This window comes from Merops nubicus, unplaced genomic scaffold (assembly GCF_000691845.1).
Source record: "Merops nubicus isolate BGI_N331 unplaced genomic scaffold, ASM69184v1 scaffold10026, whole genome shotgun sequence".
NCBI lineage: Eukaryota > Metazoa > Chordata > Aves > Coraciiformes > Meropidae > Merops > Merops nubicus.
Window position 1 is genome coordinate 28,050 of NW_008612931.1, and position 27,591 is coordinate 55,640.

The window sequence follows — 27,591 nt, forward strand, 5'->3', positions numbered from 1 at the left end:
TTGATGCTGGTGGTTGTGTCACCAGCAATGTAAAAAGGCTGCCAATATAAAAAAGGCAATTACAGGCACTAGTACTGTTCTGAATGTATCCATATTTAGTAATCAAGCAGCTCTGTGAAGGAAAAAAGCTTTATGTTATTTTCCAGTCTCACATCCTTCCCACTGACAGTGATGATGATGCTCTTAACCGATTTTGACCTTAAATACTTTTCTCATGTCTACTATACAAACATTCACACTTTCAGAGTGTGGAGTCACTTTCCAGGAAAAAAGTTATGATTTGCTATCTGTCAGGCTCTACATGTTGGAACAACAGTCAGCTAACTTAAGCCACCCAATCTATTATACTGGGAAAAATATAAGCCACATATCCACTGTTATAATGTCTAATTTTAAAAGGCCAGCAAGTGCAAGTCTTGCTTAAAAATGTACATTGCTAGGAAAAATGCATGCAGAACACAAAAAAGAGACTTTCTAAATCCTCCTTACGCTGCCTCCAAACATGTATGCTTTTGCTCCCCATGTTAAAAACTTGCTTCTTTTTTTAAAACTTTGTGAATTACAGTCAAAGACTAGTTGATGCCATGTATAAAGCTTCTTTAGTAACCTGGAGGGTTTATAAAACCCCTACAATGTAATTATTGAAAAGAATGTTTCAGTCTAACTATACAGATGAATGTATGACACATTGAAATACCAGGAATTACTCACTAAAACTTACATAACTCACCAAAACAATAACAAAAAATTAAAAATGCATATTTCTTCTTCCCCTTAGAATTTCCACTTGCTAAAAGAAATTATGGAATGAAGTACTAATTATTCTGCTGTTGCTACCCGTTCTAGTTGGTGGATTTAATCTGACATATTAAGGTTTGTTATCCTGAGCTGTGATTTAGTTATATAGCACTGTTAATGACATTATAACATCAACAAAACTGAGGCATTTCAAGAGGAAACCCCCAGTGACTTCCATGTAAAGTATGTCTTGGTGAAAGCGGGCTTCCTCGTCCCCTACTTGGGGACAGTGCTAGTTTTACCCTCAGCATGAAAAGACCTTCCAATGGCTTACTCCTACAGGAAATAAGAGCAGCATCATCAGCACTTATACGCTCATCAAAATTGTATTAGTATTTTTCTCAAGAAGAAACTAAAGAAACTGCTTGCCTTACATGGATTCCTTCAGGCCATTAAGATCACTGATCTGTAATGCATAAAGTGGGAAGCGTCCCAGCTACACCTGCAGATCTGTGTATTGGGAAGAACCACTAAAGCCCATCTAGTGCAACCCCTCTGTAGGGAGCAAGGACATCTTCAACAAGAGCAGGTTGCTCAGAGTCCTGTCCAACCTGACCTTGAATGTTTCCAGGCATGGGGTATCTATCATCTCTCTGTGAAACCTGTTCCCATGTTTCACCATTCTCATTGTAAAAAAATCCTTCCTTATTCCTGGTCTAGGAATCTTCCTATTCTAAATCTACCCTTTTTTAGTTTAAAATCATTACTCCTTGTCCTGTTGCTACAGGCTCTGCTAAAATGACTGTCCCCATCTTTCTTCCACATGCCTTTCAAATACCAAAAGACTGCAGTAATGTCTCCCAGATACATTCTCTTCTGCAGGCTGAACAACCCCAGCTCTCTCAACCTTTCCTCATAGGAGAGGTGTTCCAGCCCTCTGATCATTCTTGTGGTTCTCCTCTGGACCTGCTCTAACAGGTCCACATCTTTCTTTTGGCTTCGTTTAGCTGCTGCTTGCTTATTCTGGAACATGAGAGCGCCTGAATACAAACATCCCTACTTCGCTTTTACAAATACTTTGTACTCTATCTCATAAGTGCACAAAGTTCACAAAATTCACAGTACATAGGGACTTGAAATGGTCCTGTTTTGATTTTTTTTCCCTTCATGTCTACTCTGTACAATCTTCCTTTTCTCACAAGATGATCAGTGGTATCTGAACATCTTGACAGAAAAGGGAGATTGTACAGTTAGGTGTGTATATGCCCCATAGACTCTCACAGACTCATCTGTCCCATAGATTCTTCATTATTAATTTTCTAAATATAGTTTCAAAAAGGGATAGCAGAACAGATGTACCTGTTAGCATCCAGAAAGCATCTATTTTTTAAGACAAAGTGAGACATTTGTCATGATTTACCCTATATAATACATTGAAGAGCAGCAGATCTTTTCTTTCTGAGTTTTAGTTCGGCTCAGGCTTGATAGTGAACAATTTTCAATTTTTAAGAACTGAGACTAAAACCATTCTCAGAAAACAGCCAAACAGCATTTTAGCTACCATCAGTTTTGATTACTGAGTCCTCTGAATTTAAAAGCAAACATAGAATTACCAAACCTTGGAGGTTTTTAAGACAGAACTGGACAACATCCTAAGAAACTTGGTCTAATCTCACAGCTGACCCTCTCTGAGCAAAAGGCTGGACCAGAGATTCCCTGAGGTCCCTTCTAGACAGAATTCTGTAACTGCCTAAAACAATTCTACAATTGCCCAAAACTTTCACTCTGAAGACTTTCTTGATTTGTTATGTCTGCTTACTTGATACATAAAATATTACCTCCATTCCCAAGGGATGATATGAATAAGTGATGGAACGACTTGTTGTGGATGACTACAGACATTCACTTTCAGTACTCTCTTCAATACTTTCAATTATAGTCCCAGAAGCTAAACCATTAGGAAACAGAAGCTACACTGGGAACACATGGAGAACACAACTAATCCTGTGAGCTTGCCATGCCATATACTTGTATTGAGATACTCTGTTGATATCATAAAGCAATCAGAAGCCATTTCCATTAATGCATACTACTTTAAAATGAGTACAGGAATTTTTCTGAAGAAGACAGATAACAAACTGTCTATGAGGGAATTTCAAACCACATTCATGCTTGAACTGAAGGCTCAACTGTGAAAACTTATGTGCCAAACGAAGATCACATGCTTGGATGACCTATACACGAGATATCCAATGATGGAAATGCTTATTTTAGATTTCAAGAAACTATTATATGGTGGTCCTAGGAGAATTGCTACACTTTGAAAGACTTGGTTTCCTCCCCCTTTCATTTTCTAAAATAGTTTAATATATTAAAGAGTCATATTTTCAAAGACTGATTTGTTATGAACACATCAAGAAGAACAGTTGTGCTTTCATATGCCTTCTGAGTGAGAAAGTACTTGAAAATATTTTTCAGAGGATGTTAGTCACAAAAGGAATAATGGATGATTTGTAACACTGTGTACCAAAATTGCAACATAGGACTGAAGTGAGAATCAACATTATACTATAAATGCACATGATAAATAAAGTGTATAGTATAAATAGAAAAGCAAAATGGAGAGTGTTAAAGCTGTAATTATTTCAGATAAAGTATTTTAATTCCTTCAGAGTTATAAAAGCATTATTATAACTTTGGGCATTCTTTTCCAAACAGGTAAATTACTTCTTTATTATTACATGGTTGATTGAATGAACGTGCCCTGTGTCTCTGTTCTGAAGGGATGCTCCCTATGGTCACAGGGTGTGAAGCAGGAGGTTGTTTCTGGACTGCTATGATCTCCTGACACGCAAGTGCCATGCAAAAACATGAGACATGCAAGTCAGAGGAGAGGGCAGAGGGCTGAAGTGCTCACTCAATTACTCCCAATATTCATGTGTATTTGTCTGGAATGAAAATTTGGAGATTTGGCATCAAAATAACAGAGCATTATGACTCAGATCTAGCACCTATAGGAGCACTGAAATGCTCTGAAAGGAGGGGTCACCATGTCTCTATGAAGTTTCATGCATCTCTGGTATACTGGCTTATCAAAGCCGTCTTTGTCTCTTTAACATCTCCTTAGAAAAGTCTCATGCCTCCATTCTCAAGTGAAGGCAATGGGAAAAAAATACTGTTGAGCATGACTCAAGGTGAAATGTTTGACATTCCACAAGGTCAAGCCCTATGTTAAACAGAAGCCTGAAATGCCTTCAGACCTAAACCCAGATCTTTTATAATTTCTCTATGTGTTCCAAAGTCACGTGTCATAATGCTTCAATTATTCTACTTTGCACTAAAAAAGATTTTTAAAAATGCACATTTTTTGACACTTATTATCAGACACCTCCTAGTAATCACATGGCATCAAATGTAGTTGTGAACTTAATATAGTATCACTTGTCATTTTAACTTCAGCTCTGATCCTCTGCACAAATTTCTTGCATAGGCAGTGATGAGGGCTAGAACAGTAGCTACATTTAAATTTGATTTTAAATTGTCTAAAAACTTTTACTAGCTTTTCAATTTCATCCATACATTTTAATGTATGACTCAAGCCACTGTTTTATCATATTATATGTATCTACAGATGGTTGAGGGGACAAAATTTAGGCATTCAAACTAGCTAATTGGTGACATTTGGAGAATTAACTATGGACTGATTTTTCTGAGTAACTGAAGTTAACATATTTGTTTCCCCAACATTTGAGATAATTCTGTAGAAGCACACCAATGATCAAAAAAAGTGACTGCTTTTTCTCAAGCCATCAGGTTACTATTTAAATGCACAGAAGGGATTATGCATTCATTCTTTGAAGGCATTTTAAAGATTATTTTCCTGTTTTAGCCTTTAAAAAATGGGCAAGAAGAGGCTGTTGCCTGTCTCTAAAGAAACAGGTGACTCACAAGCTGAATTTTGAGAATAAGGTTGACTGAAATAGAAATGAAGTTAGAGAAAGATGTTATAGTTTGATTTTTAAAGGTTTTTTCACAAGATCAAAGTCTGAGTAACACTGCTTTTATCTTAAGAGCAAACTCTAAGCTTTTTCTCTTTATTACTTTCTGTAAAAGAGAAAACCAAAAACCCTGCAAGGTGGATATATAACTTAGACTCATTAAAACTAAATTGGTAATTTTGTACTTGCACAATGAGAAATTTTTATGACACGAATTCCCCAAGGTTACAGGAAACTTCATATGGATGCATTCTAAATAATTCAAAAAGATTTAATATGCATATGAAAAGTTAAAGAATGCAGTTTGCCTCTTTATTTGAATTTACTGAGGGCCCTTTTAAACAGTTCCCATCAGGTGATCTGTCAGGTAGGATTAGGAGGACAAGAGCTCAGGCAACTCCTCAAGTTTGTGCAGGAGGCAGAAACCACAATTTTGAAGAAATGTGTTTATTCCTTAAATATCCCTGGATAACTTAAAACCATAACAGATAAAAGTATTCTGATCATATGCCCCTAGATTTAAGACCTTGTTCCCTGACACCTGCCCAGCTGCCATGGAGGCAGGTGGTGGGACTGCTAACGCCTGGCCAGCCAGGGTGGCAGGCAATATCTAACGCTGCTTAAACCATCAGCCCCTGGCTTGGAGAAACAGCTATTAAACCCCACAGATGCAACCACTTGCTGGATGAGCTCGTGGCTGACCCCTGGACCATGCTGATGACTAAGGCTAGGTGTTCAAAACCACAATGGAATTGTCCAATTCTTTCTATCACCTGGATGTTCTAATGACCTCAGTGGAAGAAATTATTTCTTCACCTGCTTTTGAAGATCTCAGCTTAAATGTCTAAGCTGGTAAATCCTTCACCATGAAACTGGTGAAAAACACTCCTTGATTTCAGTAAGCATTAAAATAAGCTCTAAAGACTTACAACTCTGAGCTATCTAATTGAAATTAATGTTAGTAGGAGCACAGAGTTCAGAAGGATGACAGCCTTTATACTGATGTTGACTTTTGAAGGTGATCCAAGTAATCAAAACGACATGACACTTTTTCCTTTTAGAAGAAAATTTAAATTGTCAAACTTAGGTCAAAGATCAGACTTTATAAGGCTTTCAAGTTCTCCCATAAACCATTTCATACAGATAATTTTAAACAGTACTACTCAGGAAAAGCAGTTCTACTTGCCAAAAGAAAATTAGTATATAAAATCTTGCAGTATGATATAATTTTATACTATCTGCAAATATAGATATACATATATACATACATATGATATTGCAGTATCATATAATTTTTAGTTGTAAGAAGGTATAAACAGCAGTAACACCTCCTTGCCTGTTACTCAAATCTCTTTCTCTGCAATGACTTGAAAATTCAAAAATCTCTCTCCTGGGCATGGGGAGTTCTTTATTCTCTCCTGTAGTCGTGCGCTTCACTCTGAAACTGTTATCAGTGGAGCAGGATGGCTCTTTAAGGAGTTTGGACATGGTCAGTCAGGGGACTGATAGCAGTCCTTCAGCTCGTAAGACAGAATCATCTCCCATGGGAGCTCCAGAGTGCAGACAGTCATTGTAAGAGGTTCATGCTCAGGCAAGGGCCTCAGTGTGTTTTTGAATGAGAAGTTTCTTGAAGCCTCTTTTGCCATATGACAAACCATCGACAGTGATGAAGCGTTCTTAGGAATCAGAGGGGAAAAATGCTGTTCTATGTTGGACTTTGAATTTTATTTTTAATTTGTAATTTTTTTTTTAGAAAATAAACTTATCTTTTTAAAATACAAACATCAACTGTCAGACAGCTCTTTGTGAAACTGTTTTCTGTCATCTATGTGACTATTTCAGCCAAAGAAACAAAGCGACACACTAAAAGTGAAGCTTATGAAAGCCTGGGGAAGGTGGGACAGGAACAAGTTCACCCATGCAGCAAATGGGCTGCAGCAACAAGGAACCAGCTAAAAAAGATAAAAGCCTGACAGAAGAGACTGAAAAAAAGATCCATGAAGCCAAGATAGAAGGATTGGCAGAGAGTATCTATTCCCCAGTGAAATTAATACAGATTCTCAAAGCTTAGGGTAAACCAGAAGATGGGTAGCCTGAAGGGTGAAGAAAAATGGAGTGACAATCGCCATCAGTGACTGTGAACTCTAGAGATAGCCATCAGACTGCATTGATAAAGTACTCCTGTGGGGAATTTGCCACATAGGCTTGTCCATGGTTACAGTCATTTTTCTACTGCAGGATGATTTTCTCTGAGATGTTCAAGCAAGGAGATGCAGGCAGCACAATCAAACTGTATCACAAACATGGGGGGAATTTCATCCACTTCAATAAAAAGACATTTATGACTATCTGAAAAACTTGTTGAACATCATAGGTCACACTCTAGCAGTGCATCACAGCATATCATTTATCACGGACGCCGAGTACCTGAATGAAAGGGAAGAGCAGTCCGACTGCAAAGTTGGAGAGCCAGTTGACTGTCCCAGCTATCATGAATGCAGCTGGCCTCTGTGACTGCTGGAAAAACTCTCCAGTGAGGACAAACGGAATCCCACCTGAAACAGGGTCCAACAAGTCAGTGGTGTTAGTAAACTTCCTCTGCCAACAGCTGTTTCATGTGCAGAGATGAACATACTCTGTGTTGCACCGCTCAGTGACTAGCATTGCTCTACAGCTCTCTGATCAGGTCTACACGGGGGTTTCCAAGCCAGTAACGTGTGATTTGACAAAACCATACTTCAGAGAAGTGACACCTCTCATTCATGCCACTGCATCCCCTGTTTTACTGTCCTTCCAGTGATGGCACGCAGATAACAGAGCAGTGAATCCACACAACAGCTTCCAGAGTATCACATAATGAGCCATTTATTAATAAGAATGATTGTTTCTATTCAAATTCTTGAAATTCTGAAAATTTATAAATAGTCCAAAATACTTATAGACCTTAGAGTTGGAAAGATGGCTCCAAATAGATTAAAGAGTATTTTTAAATAACTATTATCCACTTTATTTCAGCAATAAAAAAGACGAAACATTTGTTTCTCTAGGAACATACTTTTCATTGATGCTTATTTAATACATTCCCTTACTAGATACACTGCTGGCACTTCTGGCAAGGTGTGTTCTACTATCAGATTCAGCTCACTTGAATACCACATTTGTCACTCATGTTTCCTTCCACTTGGGCAGTGGAATATTTTCTACAGCACTGGCATATTGCTGGCCTGACAATAACCCCTGGGGAATAGCTGTCTAGTAGCTGAAAGTCTCAGTTCATGATTTTTGGCCTTCTTCATTCTAGTAGGATATTTCAATAGATATATTTCTACTTCCATAGAATAAATCATGGATTGCATTTGCTCATTGGCTACGTATTTCAGTTAATGCTGCACATTGGACATGCACCTACTTGCAGAATTACTTTGTCACAGTTCATAGAACAGTCAGCCTAGTAACATCAGTCCGGCCTTCAGTACTCTGGTGCTACAAATTTTGATCTCTAGGTCCTCATGCCTGCTGGTCTTACCTGCCTCACTACTTGGCTTTGTAGGCAAGATGCCCGTACATATGCACTAGTAAGCCCTTTCTTTGTTTTAAGCATTTTAACAAGTCAGGGTGAACAATGAAAAACATGTTAATAGACACACTTCCTTTCAAAAACCTCTATAACACTCCTGACTCCCAAAATATATAAAAATTAAGATAAAAATATCGCCAAACACTTATTGATCCACCAGATCTTCTCCTTACACATCTTTGCTCCATTTATGTTCTTACCTTTTGCACCACCCTTACTCTTGGAGAGTTGTGAATACATCTTAAAGTGCTTTATAGCAATATATTGTCATATATCCCCTTTTGCTCAACAGCACTACACTTAAACACATGCACCAGAAGCTGTCCTATGAGCAGTACGAGATAGGGACTTGTAAAAACATAACAGGACATGCAGATGACACACAGTATCAGATACCTCTCCATTCCAGATCTTTCAGATACAGAGATCATATGTACATAGAAGAAAGGAAACATGACGCAGCAAACAGCAATACACGTTAGCACGCATCACTCTCCATCATCAGCTAATGCGGCTTTTTGTGAGAAGTTATCTACAACGGTAGCAAAGGCTTCAGCTGAACCTTCTGCCTCAAAGAATGCCAGTATAAGAGACACACAAAAAAAGTACAGAGCAAATAAATTTATTTACTCCTACTTTATATATAGGAAACTGAGATATGAAGAGTTTAGGCCCTCCAAACTGCAGTTTAGTGTCTTTCTACAAGCCATATGTTGCATCTGAATTCTGTGACTAAAAAAAATGTGACCCCTCCCAGTAGCACTTAGAAGATTTAGAATAAGCAGCTGAACATGCACAACCTAAAGCAACATGTACTCTATCAATCTCCGGTGGCTTGCAGTGCCTATTTTGTTATATACTTGGGATTTGGGTTCAAACCCCAAGATACAGCAGGCAAACCAACAATCAGATCTGTTCTATCAGCATCTTGTTTAGGTCTCAAATGCTATGTGAGGCAGCGGTTTGCCAGGGCACTTGCTTCTTGGAGAGAGGAAGTGAACGACTGGAAACACAGAAATCATGTAAGATGATTTATTTATGATTGCTCTGTCATGCCTTTGCTGTAGGACAATCTTCAGAGGTGTTGCTGTTCTTGTCAGTATAATAAAAAATGCTGTTCAAGACCCATTTGCAAAAATACACATTGTACAAGAGAGAAAAAGCCGGGGGAAAAAAAGGCCAAAAAAAGTACCAAAGGACAGAAACATATCAGAAAGCATAAATGTTATGCAAGTAAAAATGCATGGGCACTATCTTGGGAAAAGGTTCCTTGAAATTCAAATGTAATTTCTAGATACCTATTAAGCATGACTAAAACTTATTACTGGTCACACTTGCCACAAAAGCTCTTCAATCTAATTTGAAAAATAATCAGTTAACCTCGTGATGGTAAAAACAGTATTTTGCAAGTCTGGAAAAAAAAAAAAATTAACAGCTCCTCTCAGCTCTTTCAAATCTTCTGTAGAGGAATGGGAAACATAGCACAAACAGACCTCCAGAGTTTCTGGTGGCAGCGCTGAGCATCTCCACAGCACCACAAAACAAAGTCAGTTTCTGTAGAGGGATGACTTCAGAGAAATTACATGGAGAAACCAAGTAGCCTGAAAAGCAGTAAGTGAGCCATGTGAAAGACAGTCCAGGTCTAGAAACACGAGAAACCAACTGAAGCCAGGTCATTGCTGTACATCGCTACATGCTACACTCCACAACTGACTGATGTGCAAAAGAAATTTGGTGAACTGAAGGAAAAATGTAAGGCCTTAAGACAGAGTGAAGGCATCTGAGATGAGCTGAACCTACAGAGCCAGGAGTCCATCCACAGTCACTTCCAAGTGTCAGAGGTGTGCTCAAGGACCCCTTTTCTCCTGGAACTGGGTTTCTTTGAGATAGAAGTCTGAGCGCATGGGGCTGAGGGAAGCTGCAGTATGCTTTGAGTAGGTCAGTTGGATCCAGGCTGCAGAAATCACAATGTTAGGGCACCTCACCAATCATGCCTTACAGAGTTGGTCTCCTCGCAAGGTCCCCTATATAATCACTAGGCCAGACGTTTCCATACTCTCCTCTGTTCAAACACAGATGCTTGAAAGTCACATCCAAAAGCAATCCAACCAAAACACTCTATTTTCTGAAACAGCCTTTAAACATTTTGTCATGGGTTTTGCAACTTTAATACGTGCTTGAACATGGGTGAAATAGTTTAACCAAAAAGCTAACCGATGGTCTTTCCCACAGGGGATGAACCTGGCATTAGCATTTCCCCTGGAAGGCCTCCCATACAATTTTCAAGAATTAGCTTTATTTTAGCTCTGATCACAACCCCAAAAATGTATATTAGGATTTCCTGCAGGAGCTTTTCAGCAAGGTAGCTTCTGAACATGAATTTAAAGAAGTAATGTGTTGATCACAATAATTATACTGGTTAATTTCTAATACTTCATATAATATACTATAATATATAAATATACTGCAGGAGTACTGCCAGTGAGGGATGCGACACAACTACTTTCATCTCTATGGGTCTACAGATAGAATAAAAATTTTGCAAAATACGTATCTCAATCTTTAACAGAGACGTTATGTAACCTGTCAGATTATTTTAACTTGTACATTATATTTGCTAGAATAATACCTCACCAAATAACAACATTACACAGTCAGATGTGATGGCCGGACTGCCCAGCTAATCCTGTTGAAAGAATTGTGAGCAATGTTGAGCAGAATATGTGATAGGGGTGTACTGAGTCACAGATTCATGGTACAGACTCTGCTATCTGTATCCAGCTCTCCTCTACGGGAGAATTGTTGGATCTTAAGCGACCACAGAACTAAGCAAAACAGGCACTTTGCTGATATAAAAACGTATAGTTCAGTAACCACATTAATTTGTACCATTTGAAAGGCATAGACTTCTCTGCCACAGACTGAAGGCCACTTGAATACAGAACATTTAAAGCCAAGTTGGCCTACAGCAACCCAAAAGTGCAAACCATAACACCACATTAAAAACCATAAATAATACAAAACTTGGCAAATCCCAATAATGTAATAAATAGCACCTATAGTTACTAACAGACTAGTTTTTAATACAATATTGTGCAGAAAGGGGTTTTGCATTGATTAATTTGCCTTTGGTTTAGCATCTATAAAATATGTTACTCTAACAGCATCTAGAAAGGCAGTTCTGGAAGTATCCTGAAGTTTGTTGCTGCAAGGCAACCTACACCATTCAGGGTAAATAAATAAAATGGGCAATGATGCACAAAATATTGTTATACTGTGCATCATTAGTTAAAATGTTAATTCTTGCTTCTCAGGTAATTTACACTAAAATGGTTAACACATAATGACAAGCCTGTTAGCTAATGAGGAAACCACACATTATTCTCTCTACGTCCATTTAGGCAACTATTTCTGAAGCATATTCTGAAGCATATATTCTGAAGCATATTTAGTCATGTAATTATGTCATGAAAAAGATGTAAGAATACTCTTCTCTGAACTATCTGATAATTTCTTCTTCAGTGAAATTTTCCCCCTTGAATAATAATTAGTGCATTTTCCTATAATTTTTATTTCCACAAGGCAGTGCTCTCAACCAGAATTTTATGAGCAGTCATTTACATTTTTCTCTGAAATTCTTAAAATAAAGGCAAAGTACTACAAAACTGATGAACCCAAATAATTTCATTACTTTTAAGATACTGTTCTTTACTTTCTCTTAAATACAGCCATTTCCTGAAAGCCTGAGTAATATCTCCAATTTTGAATAGCTTTTCCTCTTTTTTGCTTTTTTTTCTGTAATAGAAACCAGACATAGGCCATTCTGCCAACTGCTGTACAAATTCAATACATCTTTTTTTGGTGTGTTGGTAACTTTCAACCTAGTAGAGTATTTTGTGATTTATTTTTTGTTATTGTTGTTGGTGTCTGAATTTTCTGTGTTGGCATTTTTTTTTGTAAAAACAGAACATCAATATTAAATTTTTACTATGGTACTTATAATTATTTTTTTTTGCTTCACTATTATAATTCTGCATAAGTGCTGGAGAATTAAATACTGTTAAAAAATACACTCAGCTTTTAACTACATGTAAATAGTCTTTTAAACATTTCTGCTACATTTTCAGACTCACTTTACCCTATCAGAACCCTAATTATAGCCTGACTTTCTGTTCTGTTTGAACATGAAGAAAAAATTTCTTTACTGAACTATAATTAAGAGTCATTATGATATAATTCATAATTATTCTCAATAACCATGATGATCAGACACTGATTAACATCACTGTTAGTATTATATTATTAAAAACAATTATCTCCAGGATGAAATCAATGATGTTTTTACTTTAATAAAAGCATAGAGGTGACCCTTACATTTGTACACTACACAAATGGCAGTATCATTGAAACACCTGAATGAAAGACTCAAAAGTGTGTTCAAGTCCTAGGTAAGTGAAATATTAATAGTCAAATCACTATGACAGGACAGAAAACAGAAAAACAAACAAACAAACAAATGAAAAACCCAACCCCTGTTTAGTCTAGGCTTATTACCTCTACAATAATCTCCTGAAAGAAATATAAAGCCATCAGATATCAGGAATTCATGTTGACAGCCCAATAGCACAAAATGCTGCTGGTTGGGAATCTATGCAAGCTAAAACAGTCTTGAAAGCTCAATGTGGCATGTCAGGCTTTCCTCATGAAATATTTTAACAAACAAATTAATCATAGTACCAGTGCACGATTATGTCATGGTATAGCTACATTCATCCCAAAGGACCCCAAGAGTAAAAATATTGGACCAAATTTTGAGAGAAGCCGGGAGAGAACAGTCTCTTCCTGTCCTCCTCCTCCTCCCCCTGTTTAAGGTGGGTAATAGCCCAGATGGGTAACAGCCTTCACTGTTTATGATTTCTGCTGAAGTCTTTAGGACAGAGGGCCTCAAATGCCAGTAGTCAAAGAATTTGGCTCCTGCTCCAGGATGGTAGAAAGGATATGGAGAGAAGTAGATGCAGAACTAATGACAGTGAGACAATTGAAATTTCCTTACTGTTGCTGATAATCAAAATAGATATAGCAAATAGGAATATCTATTTGCTACCAAACAGAAAGGAAATTAAGAGAGAGACAGAAGGTTCCCTTTTATGAGAATTACCAACTTGAAGAAAGACAGTAACAGTCTTGCTACGATGAAAGATACAAGCCTTCTTTCTGATGAAATTCAAAAAGAAGTCACCAAAGCCATAACCGAGTATTCCCAAAAATGTGAAGTTTCTGGAGCAGGACAGACAACATGTTGAGATGCAAAGGAAGAAACTGCTTATTTGGTCAGACTGACATTATCAGACTACACTTGTTCATGCAATGTCCTTCTGACCTATTTTTCCCCCTGAGGGTCTCTTACTGTTGTTTCTTTAGCTTTCTATGTAGTAGGCTGGTTATCAAGAAACACTGTTTAGACCCTAGAGCAACTTTCACTGCAACAAAAAAACTAGTAAACATTTGCATTCAAATGCTAGCCATGGAGCTTAGCCAAAAATAACTAAAATGAACTTTTCTTTGTTGTGCATTATTAAGCCTGGGAACAGGAAAAATAAAGTATTTTTATTGTCTTACATTCACTAGTTCTACATCTACTTTTCTATACATTTATTAGCTTGTGCTTCTGTAAGTATAAATTTTTTATACTAATTCACAGAGGAAACAGTATATTATTTTTACTAGGTTTTCTATATCCAGTCCCCATTAACCTCAATAATGTACCCAAGTCACAGCTTTTTAATAAATCAATCTTCCACGGTTACATGAAGCTTTAAAACACATGGGTGTATTTTTCCAGCAGTAAATTTTTTAAGTGTTAGCCTTCTGAGCTGTCCGCAAGTAATTAACAATCATTGAGAAAAACATGCTTGTTCAGGTAAGAGGAGTGCTCTCAAGTGTCAAAACATTCCCATTTTAAAAGCTTCAATTAGCATAATTTGTAAAATCGACTGTTAAAAGGATAAGGTTCATAAGTTTTCCTGCTGCTAAGAACCCCATGTGCCATCTCCAGCAATTCCTTTATCCAACAGGTACAGTTATCTTTCAGATACTCGGGGTTCATTTTTCTTTAAAACTTCCACTAACTATAAGAATTGAAATCACTTCCATAACAGAACAGTTAAAAGCCACACATTTGCTCTATGCTGCTCCTTAAAGAGAGAAGTATTTGAACAAAACATAAAATGAGTATTAGTCCCAAAATATATGTTGAATGGCATTATATTTAACATATTCAAGGGGCATGTTATCTCCCCTCCTGCCCCCAATTCAACGAAGATGTGGCCAGATTGAAAGCAATCCTAGTTTTTTTTCCTAACAGCCCCAAAACTCAGTTTGTTTACTGAAAGGCAACCAAAAGAGTTTTCACGTGAAGCTCTTAAACTCCTCATCCTCATCTCCTTGACTTTGTAGTAGTTGAAAATAATCCTGCCCTCAACTGCAGGCAGGAGCTTTTTCCTTTGCTAGAGAAAACCAGTGGCAGTCTGCAGCCACGGAGTGGCACAGAGGAGCAAGGGGGTGGGGACAGAGATCCCTCAGCAAATCCTCAACTGAGACTGGTATGGATTGCATAATAACTACATACCTCCAGGTTATTATGGGCTCCTGAACTGAACTGTAATTCACATTTGGAATATTCAACTGCTTTTATCACTGCGTGTTTTAAATCTGCTGTTGTGCCCACAAAAGCCTTACAGCTCTCAACAAACCAAACCTTTTCTTAAATACCTGGGAAAACTAGGGGTTATTTCTGCACAGACACCCTCCATATCTGATGCAGAAACTACCTGACATTATCAAAAGATGTTTATCTGCTGGAAAGAATGTAATGGCTCCTAGTTTACATAACAAAAGAAATTTTGAAAATTAACCTAAACTTTCAAATCTACATCTTTTTAATTAAAAATACATAGCAACATGAGTTTGTTTCTTTTTAACATCATACTCTTTTACAGTTCAAAGAGACTTTTTTTCCACTTGTGCAAGCTCCAAACTCTTTCTCAAAGTGGACTGACAGAAAGTAGACTAAAAGAATGGCTCTGTGGGAGGCCACGAGCCTTAGAAATTCCTCCATCCCACTTTAAGTGGAGAAGCGAAAACATCATCACACAAAGCTTCTGTAAATGCCTATTTCTGACAATAATACTGATGCTTTCATTTCAGTACTTTTATGTCTGCATGTGTGCTATCACACCTTTCTTTGTGTTTCACATCCAAGAGAAGATTGTTTTTCTTCCCTGATGGCATTTCAGATTGAACAAACCTCATGACTTTCAAAATGATCCTTTTATCACAACCACTCTGCTGTCAATAAAGCTGCATGTTGGCATCCAGAGTAAGAGCACAGAGTGATTTCAACTTTAAATGTGAAAATATTTTTGACATACCTCAGGACACATCAATGATTGCCTCTGAGTTTTCATTTGCTTCATAATGTCAATTTAACTCATGCTGAATATACCATTACCATGTTTCTATTGTATCTGTATTCAGCTATGCTAGGAAAGATTTCACTCACATTCCATAAACTGTGACAAGTATTATAAAACTTGACAAAACTCTCAAAAAAAAGAGATAAAAAGTGAAACATTTTCCTGAAATGGTCTGGGTTGTTAATGTTTCTTAGTTGTGTCTGAAAATGCAACTGCTATGTCAAGATTTAAAAAGCAACAGTCGAAAAATGAAGATCTCACTGCCATAAAATGACTATTTTTTTCAAATTCCACCAGAGTATGAAGTTTATTGGTTTCCCTTTTCTGTGATGAGCGTCACTAGAAACATACCACTGCCCTGATTTTGTCATCCTTATGCATAGTGAATAGGAACTTATTTTAGAAGTAGGAATTGAAGCAAAGCCACAGATTCATCTTTGATCATATTCACACTAAATTCAGCCTTACACAAACTCCACTGGAGTCAGCAGGATTTCTTCCAAAAGGAAGTGCTACTCATCTATAGAAACACCTACAGGACTTAGGACCAGAATAACTACCTCTAAGATGTTATGCATCTCAAAGGTCTTTTCCAACCTAAATGATGCTATGCTTCTAGAAGTCAGATGCCTTAAAGACACTATAAGCATTAAGCAGAGACACCGGCTTTCTTCTCTTTGTAGCATCACTGGTTTAAAAATAGCAGCTATTGATGTAAACTAAGTCAGGGGCTGCATGGTCTATGTAATGACTTTTTTTGTTAGACTATTTAAAGTTAATCTGTATCTTTTTATATAAAAATGTATTTTCTTCACCTTCACAGCAGTTTCTTTGCAGCCTTCCTGTGCTAACTGCTGCATGAGCAGTTTTGTGCTCCAACATTCAGCTCTAAGTCATCATCTTAAAAATGATGACATGACGCATGACAACACAAAGAGTATTTTTCACTTTACAACACGGAGACACAATGCGTGACAATATGATGCGTTAGGCCTCTGAAGAAGATATGTAAAAGAATGTGCATACAGAGCGCTAACATAAAGCAATCTTTTAAATTACTTAGATAAAATATAAACAGCTTTGGAGAAATCTTCCATGTGATATATGCCTCATAGTCTTCCTTAGCTAACTTGCATTTTCAGCCATCCTTAAATCCTCACCTTGCTCCTGAGATTCTAAGCCTCTTTGTCTCTCCAGCAGCATGCAGTCATACAATTATGATTACTAGAAATAGGTAAAACGTGAAAGATGAAATTAAATTTCAATGAAATCACTAATCTCTAACTTCAAGTGCCACCAAAATAACACAAATTTCCATCACAAAGGTGGCTTGTTATCATAATCATGCAATGGTTATAAAAGCAACTCCTCAGATTTCTGGAACTTCCCCTAGTCTTAATGCTTCTTTTAATAAAAGCTGATTTATTTTCTTTTTCCTTCCAGGGGGCTACAAGGAACTCCTGAGGAACGTTCGCTGGGAGAAGGAATGTTACTGCCTGCCTGCACACACATGGAGCTGACCTCCCTCCCAGCTACAGCAGTCGAAGGACAGGCCACACACTGTGCTAAGCACAAACCTTTCATAGATCTTCGTGCAACAATAGGGTCTTGGATTATTTTTACTTATTCCTAATGGTAAAATAAGTCCAGAGCTCAAGTTCACTGCTTCCAGAACCACCAAATGTGCAAAGATTTGATTAGAAAGAGACAACACTTTTGCGGTTTCTGAAAGAAGGTAAGAAAGGAAGGATTACTTTGAAGCCAGGTATATTATTAAAACAGTCCGCTTCCTCCCACCCTTTCATTTAAAGAGAATCATCATACCTAACCTCCTCCACAATGGTTTCCTTTCCCTTCACTGCAGCATTGCTTTCTCCATTTATCAAAACTGGATAGAAAATTGTTACATATAACAGAATATTCTTCTACAGAAGAAATATCAATATATCTCTTCATATAAAGATAATGCGTGGAAATGCTTTATGCCAAGTTTCCAAAGTTCTCATTTTTTGTCATGCTTATTTCTGATTGGGAAGGTTAACTGGAACTCTATGCCAACATTGCCGTAGTCCCCAATTCATCACTTCATTGGGATTTTCTCCACACGTTCCACCATCTGGGCTGATTCTCTTGACACATGGCAGAAGAGCCATTCTTTGGTTCAGAGAATGAACATTTAATTGTTTTATATAAACAGGAAAAGCAGCAAAAAGCACTGCAAGCCCTCCTCCCACAACACACGACAGGCTCCCTGACAAGTGGGGTCACATCCCTGCAGGCAAATAAGGAAACTGGATTGCACACATTCTGGGTCAGCTGGGGTTTTTTGTTAGTTTGTTGTTGTTTTGTTTTGCTTTTTGAACTCTTTGGCTGGTAGATAAAAGGGGCTGGTAGTTTTATAAAACTATCTGAAATCATCCAATGCACATACATACATATAGATACTTTCCAGTTCACCAAGCAAAATCAAAATCACTTGTTGGCACGGCAACTGTTGTAAAGGCACAATGGGTGAACTGAGAATTCAAGTAAACCAGTAAGAATAAGTAGAACCTGCACTTTTTTCTGTTTAAGTCAGATTGTAGTGTGGTTTTCCAGAAAGAGACATCGATCCTGCAAGGACAGTTCAACCTGCCATTGTTCAGTGTCCACAAAGAGGCAACCACAGAGGTTTAATTGAGAAAGTGGGGATAACTGCTTTTAGCTTTTCCTTTTTCCTTAAACAGTATCTAGGACAAAGTCAAGGAGGAAGACATTTGGAATGTATCTAAGCCCATCTATCACTATTCAGATTTCCAAGGAGCTGCACATTCTTTACCCACTCAGTAAAGCCATTCCAAATAGATGCATTTGCTCATGACACCTAACCTGAAAAGCACAAATGCTTTGTGGAGTTACTGAAAAAGTCCTCTTACTATTATTATTTTTTTTTTTTTTTTTTCTACTTATTGACTCCTGAGGAGCCAAGACTAATCCCCTCAGTCCTTTCTATTTACACTTTCCTGGATGACAATTCTCCTACTGAAAGATATTCTATAAGTACTCCAGGTCAAATTTGTGACCAAAAAAAAACATTTCCATGGAGCTTCTGCCTTTTTCTTGAAGGGAAAAATGTAAAATTGTTTACTAACATGTTCCCATCATCAAAAGTAATACTGGAAAGCAGTAGGGTTCTCTGCAACCAAATACCTTCACTCATGTATAATTAATCAAATAAGCACAATGAGGCAACTGTCTGGAACAGCATGGCTCCCTAACCTATAAAACAGTCAGTGGTTTTCTAAGGTTATTTTCTTTCAGATCACAGATCGACTACCTTGAACATAAAGGTCCCTTTAATTTGTAGTAAAGAAAAATGCTGTTTGTCTGTTTTCTGCTGTTTCTCTTTTGATAAAAAAGAAGTACCAAATCACATGTATACCTGGACATACCTGTTGTTAGCATTGTTTCAGTCCCTAGCAATATACCCAAAAAACATCTGCAAGCTGAAAAGCCAAGTTCAGAAAAATGAAACAAATAAAAAACCCCACAGTTTATTGTAACAGCTGATCCTAGCTGTAAAATGCAGATGGGACTCACCCATGTGCTATCAGAAAGTTGGAAACCACACGACATCTAAGCTATCAAGAAAGTATCAGATGTTCTAGCAAGAGATAAAGTGTTGTATTTTTTTTTAAAGGCAACTTTATGCTCTAGAAAGTCATAGCAGTATTTTCATTATGTTAATTCCTCATTTTATTTACTATTTTCAGATGGGATAATACTTCAAAGTACCAATACCTCGATGAATGTAAAATGTAAACTGAATTCATCCTAGATTAAGAACTGTGTCTACAGAATCATTGTGAACCATGTGGGATTTTCTCTGAGGAATGCTGAAATGCTCTAAGCAACTACAGGAGGAATTAAATAAGATACTGGCTGTCAGTGATAGCATGTTTAACCAACACAAGGAAATGACACAACTTCTACAAAAGGCTAAAAACATTAAAAAATATGCAACTTAATAATAAAGAATATTCATTAATTTTCTTGGGGAATAAACCTTTTACTGAGGAGAAAGGTGGGAAAATGATTCCCAGACTTTAGCCTTGTGTGATTAAACTGCCAGAGTACTACAAAAGAATACTAGATATTGAAGTGTGAAATTTTCCTGCTAAAGGGCTGTCATATCTCTGAGAAAACAGTGATAAGAACTGGCCATTAAGATTGGAAAAATCAGAGGTGATAAGGTAAAAGTCTGCAAGACCACAAGAAACTTAAAGAGCGTGGAATGGGATTAGTTGTTCCATTTCTTCCAAGGCAAGACCTAAAGGGCATCACGCATCTAGATTTTTAGAAAAAAGAAAGGTAGATGTAGCAAGTAGCTGTACTTAGCCTTGTTTGAGTTACTTAAAACACTGGACAAGAAGTTTCCAAGAAATTTCATGTCAACACTTTACTTTCCTTAGGTATTCACAATGCAAGAGCAGTTCTATTCCACCAAATGCTTCTTTCAAAAAAATTCTTGAAACATAATGACATCAATCCCAGGGACTTAGCTGAACCTGATATTTGTTTATAGAATGACAAAGGGATTGCAAGCTTTTTGCAGTATTTGTCTTTCAAGAAGAGCTGGAGGTGAGGAAGTAGAACAGTCTTCACAGATCACCTGCAGTCAAACGTTAGGTATTTTAAGGGCCCTAGTCAAGCCTGTTTGACTTGTCTGTCTTCCAGTCAGCTACCATATGCAAAAGAATAAGCATAGACATTAGTGACAAGCTATTTGCCCAGAAGCAAGGAAAAACAGAATAGTTTGGTCTTTTCCCCATTTGCCTCTAAAGTCGCATAATTTCTCCTTAGCTTTTTCAAAAGAGGATCCACAGAGTTATAGCAATGTTTCATTAGAGCAATGTGAAACATCAGCAACTCTTTCTTTCCCAAGATAAACCACAATAAATGAATTATATCAACTTTAGTGATGAAGATGCACCAACAGATGACTAATGTTTAATGTCAAACTTTATAAAGAAAAAGGGGTAATAGATGGTGCATAAAAAAAATGAGGACTCAGGGGAACAGAAGTCTTACTTTCAGGTTTATAGCTGAACAACTGTGAAAAAAACTCTTACAAAGCAGCTGATTTCCTCCCCATTTTGTGGAGAACAGTTTGCAAAAGAATCTTTGAAAATTTAAGCAGTGTTTTGACACCTTATTGTGCAAATGAATTCAACATGGATTAAATTCCTCTTTATCTATCTGCAAATAATTTTTGTTAACATTTCATTATTTGATAACTGCAGGATCTGATTGTGGTGAAGTACCTGAAGGCTACAGCAACACTGTTCAGAGAAATACTACGCTTAGGGAAGTATCTGCATATTATGCACATCCATTAAAATGCATTTTCCAAAGACATGATGCAATTAGAATCACAGGATAAATTATGTTGAAAGGGACTTCTAGAGTTCAGCCTCCAGTCAAAGCAGGGCCAATTGAGCTTGTCCAGCTGAGTTTTGAACAGCTTCAAGGATGGAAATTTCACTGCTGATTTGAGCAAAGTCTTCGATTGCTTAACCACTCCCACTATAAACTTTTTTTCTTTTTATTCAGTTAGAATTGCCCTTGCTGAGCCTAGACTGTTGCTCTTTTCATTCTGCACTTCCGAAAAAAATCTGGCTTTATTACTTTTTCTTTATACCTTGAACATGTTCTTTATTAAATAAAATGAAATAAACCCCCCACAACCTGTGAATGATTGCCTATAAAGTCGTATCCATCTCTAAATAATCAAAACTAGGATGGAAAAATAGCTCTGAAACACATTATTACCTACAAAAACAGTTACCTGAGGGCATCGGATTGGGGAAGCATGAAATCAGTAGAGAACTGTCAGACAAGGAGCAGATCCACCATCACGATATCTACCATTTCTCTCTTCCTAAAGACAGCGTGTGTAAACCCTCTTGCACAATGCTTCTGTCTTGGGTAAGGAAGAGGAGGAGGAAACCACACACAACTTTCCCCTTCTTTCCCCTCCACCAGTGTCCCCTATATGCATCATATTTGCATTTGAACTGCTAATACAAAACATTCAGCTTCCACTCTGACTGTTTTGTTATAGATTTACAAAATCATAGCAATTGTACAATAATAGCCAACATTTTAATTTGGTACTGATTGCCATTTAGGCACTAATTCTCAATTATGCTTACACCTAAGTGGGAACACATGTGTACATGGGTTTCTATCAAAATTGCTATCACTTTATGTTGCTATCATCTTTTATTGCCTTAATCCCTTTCTATTCTTCAGATAAGGGTAAAGTGAAGTTCCCTACAAGTGATTTGTTCACATAGTGCCAATGCAAAAATACCTGTGCTTTTTTTTACAAAGAAATATGAAAAAAATAGACATACCTGGTCCAATGCAGAACGATGCAATAATTGCAAGGATGCAAAATATACTGAGGTATGGAAGCCAGTGCACGGTTTTCTGGGTAGATAAAATACATTCACTTTAAGTAGATTGTACGTATAACCAATATAAAAAAAAATTTAAAAAATCACAGATAATGTTTTCTGCCATTCTTCCTCTACTTCAGAATTTAGCATATGACTATTTTAGAAAATCACAGTATTTCTGTAGAACTTTATTAGATTATTTGTATTAAAGGTCTTGGTCTCTGTGAAATTCCTGAAGAGAAACACTAGACAAGGTCTTGCACCATGGAAGTCATGAATCTGAAAGTTTAGAGCTTCTTGTGCTAAAGTTCAAGCCAACCTGGAAAAGAGTTTTTCTTTCCATTGTACAGGTTTGATGCCTCCATCCTTCTCAGGTATTTCAGTCATGTTTAAAAAGAGCACCTATGATGGCCAAAAGAGCTTCAAAGTTCACCACTTAAAGGCTCTGCTGAAGTCTAGACATGAAAGGCTGCCTTTTGGTAGGACAGTAACTGAACCTTAGCAAAGCATGTGAAAGCCACAGTCCAGGGATTTTTAGCCATAATCTGATTTTGCAGACAAGGAGGGCTATGTGTGCAAACAACAGGTACAGGGAAAAGAGAACAAACTATAAATGGTTCTTTAAGGGGATTTTAAATGGAATCACCTATTTTCCTTACAAGGCAAACCTTTTTCTACTTCTAAATACATTTTTCTTTATCAGAACTTGAAGTGATAGGAACTTGAAATGTAATGAGCAATTTCTACTGAGTTTTCAGGACACTGTTTCCTAATTATGTATGTGAATTCTTGAAAATAATACTAACAGATGGGAAAACCACATGGATTCCCATTCCTTTCTCTCTTTATCAGTGGGTTTTTTTAATCAGTAAGTGTGAATGCCATTTTTATTACAATTTTACTATTTTTGCAAAGTTTGTATAGATACATAGAGCTGCAGAATCACAAAATATCACCTTGAATTGCACTGTAAAAATATACCTGCTAAAATGGGTAATTATTTGTTTCAGTGTTAAATAAAGATCCCCATTTTCTGATACTTTTTCTCTTCCAGTCTAGGTTATTCTTTTAAATATTTGGATAACATGGTCTCCTAAGCATTAATATTAAGCAAGAGACTTGCAGGTCTATCAAAACTGGACATTCTGGAGTTCTTATCTGAATGCACATCCAAGGTCTCTGAAGACACTGATAGAGAGAGAAGCTGCAAAAATGAAGCAGATACAAATTCCTCTGAGGGCAACCTTATTTGTACCCAGGGCCTTTGCTCAAAGGAATACATAACCTCTAATAGTTAATGGACTGAGACACTCCTGAAAGGAAGTAAAACTGAAAGGCACTCAAACTTTAGAGATTTGCAATAGCTGAACATCCTCATGCATCAAACCAGGTTTTAAAAGATTCAGATTTTTCAAGAAAATCAAGAATTTTTCATTCAGCATACAAAACTTGCAGCAACATCCCCCTTCTGGAGAGCTATCTTATAGCTGTCATGATGGGTATGTGAACTTTATTCACAAACTTTATATTTTATTGTCCTGTACATACAGGTAGGTCAGGTTAAACTTTGCAATGGTGTGGCATATATCAGCTAGTCAAACTAACTTACTGACTTTCCCCAACCAAGAAACAGGACTTGAAAGTCAGATTAATGGCAGGACAGTGGAATCAATGACAGCAGGAAAACAACTTGATGAAAGACCACCCAAACTCAGGCCATTGCACATGTCAGTTTTATTTCTCAAAAGCTCTCATGAACAGAAAGAAACTGCATCGCTACGTAAATGGAAGCTAAATAAGGAAAAATTACTTGGGGGCAGTACTTTGGTTGGTTTAATAATCCTCCTCTGACCATTTGAAATAGCTGGAAAACTGACTGATAATAATAGCTGAGAACTTAATTGCAAATGTTCTCCAAGGGCTAAGTCTTTACATTTTCAATAAAAGTATCAGAAACGTAACTTGAAAGAAATAACAAACATGGAAATTTTTTACTACTGGGAAAAAACATCCAAACCTAAGAATAAGCATGACATAAACTATGAAAGAAATCTCAAAAAGTCTGCATTATAGAGATAAAAATATGGAATATGGGTACATTATTTACCCGACTAGTGGTAAAATGTCTTCAGAAAAGTTATTATATGCATGAATCTTTGAGTTAAGAAGACTAAACATAACAAAGCTCCTATGACTTTTTAATGCAAAAGTCGCTATGGATAACCACAGTACTTTGAAACCAAAAGGTGCAAAAATAAGCAAAAGACAGACCTTTGAATCCTTATGTCAAACTGATTCAAAGGATTGGCTTATGTAAGAAGGTTGAGGCAAACCAGTATTGAGTACCTGGTGTTTAAAATAGGCAGAAGAGGGAGTGAAAACATGTAGTGACCACAGTGTTACCTGCAAAGTCAGGGAGACGGTAAGGACTGCGAAGAAGACAATCATCAACCCAAAACCTCCAATAAGAAGAGGTCTGCGTCCAAGCCGCTCAATAACTAAGCCCTGGAAAACAAAAAATAGGCACTGAAGAACAAAAAAACCTGAACAACTCAGACCATGTAATATGTTCTCCTAGTAAATACGAACATCAAAAACAAAACCATGCGACTTGGTCTTATCAGCTATGATGTTTTCAGAATTGTCTTCACAATTATGTTCGCACAATCTAACCTCTTTGAAAAACCAAGTTAATGCAGCATCTATACCTGAGACCACTGAAAAAAATAGGAAACCATCAGTGCAGTACTTGGCACTAGTTTTATGCCTGATTCCTACTACAGAATAAATGTGGCCTATAGATAGGAAAAATGTGCAAATTGTAAATTCAAGTCTAATACTGTTAGCATGGTAGATTTCAAAGTTACTACTACCTTTAACTTTTCATGCAAGAATTTAATAATAAAAACCACAGTGCATTTTCTATATAAAAATAATTAATATGATAGTTGAAGTTTGATTACTTTAAGGCATAAGCAATGCTCCACTGGAAATTACATTACAAATTTGCACCAAATTTCTATAATAACGTTCTTAGAATATGTAATTTTTCAATGTCAAAAATGTTAATTCCAATCCCTTGCTTTTGAATTTTAACTATTTCTTAGTTTCAACATCTGTCTGAATTTAAGTTAAAAAGATTTAAAATTTAAGATTAAAAGCTTTTTAGCACAGATTATATTTTTATTACTCTAAAATTTATTGTCATTTTCTTTTTTCTCCAAACACAGAAGAAATATTTCATCATATTTTCAGATAGTTAATGTAATTAGAATACCTAGATAAAAGAAATCAACCCAGCAGAAAACTTTGCTCAGACAAGTGATGTAACACTGATACTGGTGCACTCATGCACTTTCTTAATCTATATTTAATACCTGAAGATAAATCAGCTTCATTAAAAGCAATCTCAAACGCTGAATACTTACCTGCCAGAGAATTACACAATGCAGAGTTTCTTGAAAAGCTGTAAGGTGAAGCTGTCTTTGCTAGTCTCATTGAAATAGGCTAATACATATTCTAGGTCATAACAACTGACATACTATTCTCATTGATAACTACTACAATTATTAATTACAGCTGGTTTTCTCATGAGAAGGATAAAATAATTTTATGAAGGCCAAAATGTACCACTTCAAATAAGCTGAAGTCAGGATCATAGAACTATTTGCCATGTCATTAGTGGCTGGAGACTGAAATTCCTTTTCCACATCTACTCTGAGCAAAAGATAAAATGAGCAACTAAAATGAAAACTAGAGTAATACCCTTAATTCTGGGACATGATGAACACTGTTCCACTGTGAGTGTCTAGAAGAAGCGTGTTAAAGACAAGTGCAAAGTCAACCAGGGAAGAAAGGCCTTGTGAGGCAAGTGATTCTCCCAGAGCATAAGGTTCACTCGTAGATTTTAGGACAAGATTCAAACCATGCTGACCCCTCACCCTGTTGAGCTGGACTTCCACGCTGGCCATGTGCACTGTGACACTGCAGAACACGGACAGGAGCTCTGGGGTGAGCTTTAGCATTATTTCTTTAAATGAGGAAATACACTCATTTTGACAGTTTCCACAGCTTCCATAATAGAATTTATTTCAGAGCTGTGTTTAAAATAGGCCCACACTGATGTTATTAACTTTTCACATTGTGCTCACAGGGTATGAATGTTTCAAAAGGCAACTGCTGCACTGTCAAAACCTCCACAAGATGCCAAGTATTTTCCACTATGATTAATGAATTCATCTTGCAAACACATGTAGCTACACATGCACTTAACCAAGAGACATTTTTTATAGCTCTGAGGAATGAAAAGCTATCCGATGGGCCCATAAGACAGAGACTTCTACAGCAGATGCTTCACATGTAAATTGATATGAACTACACATTCAGCAACAAATGCTGCACACGTAATTTGACATGCCAGAGAATTACCATTATTTTTTCAATTCTGGATTTATTGTCAAGCTTAAACAACCTTAGTGTTAAACCAGCTGGTGGGTTTTGTATTAAAATGAGGTGAACATTTCTTAGAGGGGAATCCTATAATAATTTCTAAAGTTGATACAAAGTTAAGTAAACAGACAACACAAATACCTCTCGGAAATATAGACTCAGAAGGCTTCTCAATTTGACATGATTAACTTTCACATTTATGAGGAGAGAAATACCTACTTCTGTTTTAAAGCCAAGGACACCTCTAATATGTGCAAATTCATGACCTACATCTTGTAGGTTCCAAACCAACAGAACACATCTTCTTATGGCACAGCCTCAAACAAGGCACACCAGTCTCTGTTGAAATGGGATACTACACAGAATCAAGCCCATGGAAAGCCAAGTGCAACAATCACAACAATGCTCCCTACCTAGTTATAAATTTCAGAGCTATGGTCTCATGAAAAGCAGCATGTGTGTTTGGAAAGACACGGGTCTGTGGCTTTGCTGGTCAGGAGGCAATGCAGAAGCATCTCAGGGCTCATCAGCAGATCAAAGTTGTTCAACTGGGAGCAAACCCACAAGAAAAAAGCCTCTCAGGAGGCACCATCTTTCATCAAGACCAAAAATGCTTTTTGAATTAAGTTCACAGACATTCCAACAGCCAGTCCATCAAGCTCTTTAGGTCTGCAGTATTTCTATCTAGAATTTGATTTATTTTTGAGGATTTCTTAAGAAAACCTCTAACAATACATGAGCACTTCAAATTTCTCTGCCAAATTGTTTGCTCCCCTTGATGGGAAATAAAAAATAAAAAGGTCAGCTAAACTTTGAAGTTTCAGTTTCAGCAAATACTTGAAAAGAAAGATTTAACACCTTCTATATCGGCAATTCCCACTGATGAAAACAATGCTGGATTTGGGGTTATA

At 37.0% G+C, this 27,591-nt stretch overlaps 1 protein-coding gene across 1 annotated transcript in view; it reads right to left on the reverse strand.

The window, feature by feature from the left end:
- Positions 1-27,591, reverse strand: part of SLC2A9 (solute carrier family 2 (facilitated glucose transporter), member 9) — a gene marked incomplete at both ends in the record, with an annotated part of 92,812 nt that overhangs the window by 12,933 nt on the left and 52,288 nt on the right. The window contains 3 exons of the mRNA XM_008941713.1: positions 7,164-7,291; positions 22,187-22,262; positions 24,635-24,736. Of these exons, the coding sequence (XP_008939961.1) occupies positions 7,164-7,291; positions 22,187-22,262; positions 24,635-24,736 (306 nt within the window). The remainder of the gene's footprint in view (positions 1-7,163; positions 7,292-22,186; positions 22,263-24,634; positions 24,737-27,591) is intronic.